At 48.1% G+C, this 6,140-nt stretch overlaps 1 protein-coding gene across 5 annotated transcripts in view; it reads right to left on the bottom strand.

The window, feature by feature from the left end:
• Positions 1 to 1,515: 1,515 nt before the first annotated feature.
• The window catches only part of Eva1c (eva-1 homolog C), a 78,369-nt gene continuing 73,744 nt past the window's right edge, over positions 1,516 to 6,140 (bottom strand). For all 5 annotated transcript variants that reach the window (XM_046439104.2, XM_046439105.2, XM_046439107.2 and 2 more), the window contains one exon: positions 1,516 to 2,100. In XM_046439104.2, the coding sequence (XP_046295060.1) occupies positions 1,724 to 2,100 (377 nt within the window). In that variant the 3' untranslated portion in view covers positions 1,516 to 1,723. The remainder of the gene's footprint in view (positions 2,101 to 6,140) is intronic.

Genomic DNA, 6,140 nt, shown 5'->3' with positions numbered 1-6,140 from the left:
TTTTTTAAAGATGCCTGCTCCACACCTGTGACTGTTCCCAAGGGAGCAACTCTGTGTTTCCTGGTCACTCAGGACTGAGTCAACTCCAGCACATTCTAGCCAGGCGCGGTGGACTCCAACATTTAACGGGTTAGTCAGCTTTTCATTGTTGTGGCCAAAATACCCAACGAGAACAATTTATAGAGGAGGAGGAAAGGTTTATTTGGGGTTTTTGTCATGGTTGGAGGCTCATTGCTCTGGGCTGAGCTGAGGCAGAACATCATGGCAGAAGAGCCCAGAGGAGAAAGGCAGCTCACCCCATGGTAGCCAGGGAGGAGAGGAAGGGGGTGGGGGGAGATCACAGCCAAGGCACCAGGCACACCCCCAGGAAGCTACTTCCTTCAGCCACCCCCCACTTGCCTAGAGTTCCCTCCCAGTTAGTCCATTCAAATTATGAACCCAGCAAATGGATTAATCCACTGGTTACATCACAGTTCTCATAATCATTTCACCTCTGAACATTGCTGCACTAACACGGGAGCTTTCGGGGGACACCTCATATCCAAACCATAACATTCATCTACGTGTTTTTGCAGAGTTGATGCGAGGGCGAAGCGAGACGGGGCCGGGGGGCTTGCTGATGGTAGGTGTATGAGATGGACATGACATTTTATGCTTCAGTCCCACTGGGATCAAAAGAAAATATCCTCTGCACCAGAGCTATAGTGTCCTGCTCACAGGGGGACATCTGAAGGTGCTGCCAGCACCTTCCAGAACCTTCCAGTACCTTCTTAAACTCCTTCTGCTCCTTCATTAATGCTTTGAAATCTGACTCCACTTGCTCCTTTCCCCACGGGCTGTTGGGTGCTCTGGTTATTGGCTTTTACCCTGAGAAGCTCTGCAGTTTTCAACCCTAAGCCGGGAGTCCACAAACACTTTTGGTTCAGAACCAGAATAATTTTAGTCTTTCTAGACTATATTTACAAAAACAGACTGCGATCCACACCCAGCCTGCTGCCTGTTCTTATGCAGCCCTTGAGCTAAAAATGGTTTTTATATTCTTAAATAGCTGATGTTAAAAGTAGGAGAATATGTGCAATGTGAGAATTAAATAAAATTCAGAGTTTGGTGTCTATTGGAACAGAGCCACATTCATTCATTGGATGCTATCTATGGCTTCTTTTGAGCCACAACAGCTAAGATGAGCCGTTGTGGCAATGCCCACAGTATCTGTTGTCTTGCTCTTAAAGAAAAATTTTACCAATCCCTGCTCTAACCAAATAATGTTAGCAAATCAAAGCACTCATGAGCTCCTTTGCTGTCCTGAGTATCAGTACAGATTTTTAAACTGATATCTGTGGATCTTCTGCTTATTCGTATGTAAAATGGGGATAATGTTACTATCTCGTGAAGTTATTGTAAATATACTTATTCAACAAACAACAGGTAGGGCAGTACCTGTCATTGTAAGTGCTCAGTAAATGTGAGCTCTGTTTACACACAGACTTGTTAATGATAGACACAAACTCAAATAAGTACAGATCACAAAAACTTCTCCCCTCCTAATTTATTTTGGGGTGCTGTAAACAATTTGAAATGTCCCTTTGATGGCTTTCTGGCTTCACCAGTCTTGGATGCCATGGAGAATTCTCCTTCATAGAAGGTATAAATGAGACAGGACTGGAGGGGCATTTGGATCCTTCCCTCTTCAGAAAGTGTGGTCTCATTGAGAGGCAGATGGTTTTCAGTAGAAGTGGCTCATGTTCCTCGGGAGGGACGTGTCCAAGCCACTGTTCATCCATATTTCCTGAATGATCTGCTCCCTGCGCTCAATCCTCTCTGCCAGCTCTGCAGCCTCTACGGAGCTGTAGGCTGGGTATGAAGTCCTGCAGAACCCCGCCAGCTCCCCTGGGAACTCCGAGTCAGAGGAGTCCTCCTCCTCTGCTTCCTCCTCGCTGTCCGCCCCAGGTCTGTCGCCTCCTGGCACCAGGCGCTCCCTCCCCAGCTGCAGCTCCTGAAAGTCTTTGGTGCAGGACACTCTGATGACCAAGGCACATAAGGTGAGGGTCAGGCCAATGCAGACACTGGACACAAACAGAAGGGCGGCTCTCTCAGGGTGGGCTGTGGAGGAGAGAAGAAGCGAGGAGTTGGGAGATGTCAGTCTTCACCAGCCCAAATCCCACAGAACCCGACGTCTGCCCGGGCAGGCAGCTAGTGAAGAACACCAACCTTCGACCGCACCTCTGGCACCACCTCGGGGATCCTATCCCTTGGTGGTCAAAAAGAAAAAAATGTTGAGTAACAACGGCCACATGTGTATGTGCATGAGGGGACACATGAAGAGGGACTCAGGAGCTTTCTGAAGCCAGATCCCCCTGAATTTAAACACGGACCTGCCACTCATTAGACGTGTGATTTTGAGGAAGTTGAATAACCTCTCTGGGCCTCAGTTTCCTCACCTGAACAATGGGGCTAACAAGTACTTTCTTATTATAACGTTGTTATGAAGAAATAGGTTCATTCCTAAGAAGTTCCAGAAATACTCACGGGTGTGTAGCAAATGTTCAATAAAGTGTTAGCTATTATTAGTGGTAGACTATGAAGAATTAATTTTTGTCGGAAGTACTAATGACTTCGTAAGTTCATTCAGATAGGACCTTAAGTAATAATATTATAGATGTTAGCCAAGCTTAATTCCTTTCTTTTTAGATAAAACAAAAATAGTAGAAGTTCTAGTAATTTTTCCTGCATCCATACGGACCTTCCATGTAGTAATAGAAATAAAAAATAATACAACTAAGTTCTATATATCTTGGTCTAAACCCTTACGATGCTTAGTCCTTGCATAAGGCCAGTATAGGGAGGACTAATTCACTTATTTTACTATCACCCTCTCTATGGTGTCTACCCCTTGGGGTGTGGGCACTTCCATTCTGGATACAAGTAAACTCCTTCTTATTACGGACCTGGAGTCCGCAGACTTTTCCAGTAAATGATCAGACAGTAAATATTTCAGTTTTCATGGGCCATATGATCTTCATTGCACATATCAACCTCTGTTGTTGTAGTGCAAAAGCAGCCATAGTGTGTAAAGTAGAAGGCACTACTATCCCAATAAAACTTTATTAGTAGATTTGGGCTGTGGGCCACAGTTTGCTGACCTCTGATGCAGATGCTAAAGCTGGGACCCAGAGGGGAAGCTGCTGTCAAAAGCCAATGGCCTCTTCACACTGAAGAGGGGCTCCTTGTGGGGTACACTTTGGTTCCTCCTGCATTTCCTCAGTGCATCTCAATGGAAATCTGGAGACACTGGCACTTGGGATGAAGTCATTGCACAGTAAGAGAAAAGATGCTAGGACCTGAGGCTCTGATCCAGCTGACAAATCTTTTCCCCCTCTTCCGTGCAAATCACAGCCTCATCTTTCCCAACTCCATTCTTGCCTCCTGTATGGTTTGGACATGGTCTAAGTGTGCCCCAAAGCCCATGTGTTGAAATATAATCCCACTGCGAGGCATTTACTTGACTATGATGCTCAGAGGTGGGGCCTTTGAGAAATGATGGAATTAGATAGGTCAGATGGCTAGAGCCCACCTGGAGGGAGTGAGGAGGTGACCACAGGTTAGACATCACTAGGCTTGCTGCCTGAGGATGGGGTTCCATAGTTAGTTCCTCTTCTTCCATTTCTCCTGGCCAGTGGCTCTGGGTTCTACTGCCAAGACAGCTTCACACCATAGACCTAGTGTCTCTTGACTTAGATGCACTTCTGCCATGTGACCACTCTCCTGGGCAAGTCCACATCAAGTCCACTGGGATCCAGTGGCCAAAGATGGAGAGGATGGGTCACTCTTGGCAAGCCCCTGGGAAGGGTCTGACCAGTCAACTGCATGGACTGGTTTGAAGGCTCCTATTCTTGAGGGCTGGTAGTCACACGGAATCTTAGACATGAGCTGGCCGAATCCCTCCTGTTGTGGCTGAGTCACTTGTCCAAAGCCACCTCTAGTTGGGACCCCAGACTCAGGTCACGGTTATCTACAGAGCCCCAGGCTTTGCGCAATAAGCACATCCTCTGTTTTCTAGAATCAATTGGACCACATGAGTCGTCTGGGACCCCTTTTCTATCACATGTTCTGGAAAGTAAAGTCATCCGTCTTCTCATGGTTGAGTAGAATCTTCACACTGTGTTTCGTTGGTATTGTCCTAAATGTCACCTTGGTTCATCACAGGCTAGAGCAAAGGACTCACTTTATCCTCTATAGTGTGCTCTCGGGAGCCTCAGAACAGGGGTTGGTGGCCTTTAAGTCCCCTTTTAACTCTTAGATCCTGGTCTGGGATGAACACAAGCAACAGTTCAAATTGATTTCGGTCCAGATAAGATACACAGGAGCCACCTCCTGGGGACCTACTGCCACCAGAGGACCCAGGCAGCAGCCACGGCCAGGGTCTTCTGAGGGCAAACCAATGTCCTATGGCCTCGCTGACAGCACTTAGGGATGTGTCAGGAACTTTCTGTCATGGAACCAAAGATTGGAGACCGTGGGGACACATCAGAGCCTGTACCTATGTGACAAGATGGCTGATCTCCCCTTGTCCTCCCTGGCAGGGGACCCATGACTACGACTTTGCAATGTGTGATTAAACTTCTTTCCCTGGGTTTGTCTGAGCCCTAGAGTTCCTTTTACAGGAGACAATGATGCCCCCCAGTCAGGGGTCACTGTGAGCCTGTCCCCAGCTCTGGCTCGGCTTCTTTAGGTGGCCCCAGTTACCCCCAGGCACTCTCCAGTCCACAGCAGGGTCTGCGGGGGGGCGGAAGGCACATATTCATCACAGTCCCAGGGCGGCGGGGCAGGGATGGGGAAAGAGGACCACAAAGAGGTCTGCAGGCATCCATGGGGCGGCCACACAGAGCCGGGTGCAAAGAAACACTAACGAGGTTAGTGACTAATTGGCAACAGGAGGGGTCATGTTCTGAGGTGAGATGGGACTTACATAAATAAAGTCCCCTCAAGTACAATCTGCCAGGGGACAGTAGCTCATATGGGGACATCTAGGAAACTACCTTCCTAAGAAAATCTTAATATTTCTCTTTCTCTCCCCCCCTCCCTCCCTCCCTCTCTCTCTCTCTCTCTCTCTCTCACACACACACACACACACACACACACACACTCCTTGCCGTTCTCTAATTTCAAAACCTTCTGTGTTGGGAGAGACACCTCACTGATCACTTAAGTAGGCGTGGGAGAAACTAGTTGCAGGGACCCCTGAATATTTTCATGTCCCTTTTCCTGACCTCTGTGTTCCCCCCACAGGACGTGCCCCTCAGCTGGTTTCTTCTTGTCCCATGTGTACTTGATTGCACTAAGTGTTGAAGCTCCTCATGGCCTGACCTCAAGAAGGTAGGAAACATCCTTTTGGATCCAATTTACCAACTACTTGGCAGATTTGGGCCAGAAGCAGCCCAGGTCATGCTTTTGGTCCCCAGATGCTCCTGCCACTGGGCTCTCCTTCAGGGACCTCTGTACACTCCTCACAGCATACCTCTGTGACCTCAGATGATGAAGGTACGCCTGAGAGTTGGCTGGTCCCCTCTTTCCAGGAGTGACGAGGATGACACCTGCATTGTTTGATAATTGCTGTGGCCACTGCCCGGTTAGGCTGGAATTGCTTTGTCTGACATCTCAGGTGAGAGCTGCCCTGTGGACCCCTGACCAAGCACCTTGTGCTGTCACATGCAAGTGGCTACCTGCAGAGGCACACAGGCAGACCTGGAGGCATTTCTTCCTCTGTGAGCCTCTGTGACTTGAGTCATGAGAATCCTGTGTGACTCCATCTAGCCAGTGTCCAGCCTGAAGCATTTAGAGTCATTTTCCCCTGGACAGCAAATCCAGGCTTGGTCATGGTTCGCGGAGATGAAGGTACCCAAACATCCTAATAAAGCCAAATATCAGCCCATCGAGTCTTCACATTTTAAAAATTTATCTACAAATAGTAAATCCTGGGAGGTAACAATGTCAGGAGAGATCATAATGTCACTTGCTAACTGTGCTCCTCGGTGCCAGCGCTGTCCTAGACACCAGGACATGACAGCAAACAAGATGACAAACTCTGCCCTTAAGGAGCTAAGTGTCTCAAGGGGGGATGAGCACTATAGAAAAAAAGTCTG

This window comes from Marmota monax, unplaced genomic scaffold (genome assembly GCF_021218885.2).
Source record: "Marmota monax isolate L192 unplaced genomic scaffold, Marmota_monax_Labrador192_F-V1.1 WCK01_AAM20220418_F8-fsc00125, whole genome shotgun sequence".
Lineage (NCBI taxonomy): Eukaryota > Metazoa > Chordata > Mammalia > Rodentia > Sciuridae > Marmota > Marmota monax.
The sequence above is the reverse complement of the archived record's forward strand: the minus strand, read 5'-3'. Positions and strand labels throughout refer to the sequence as shown.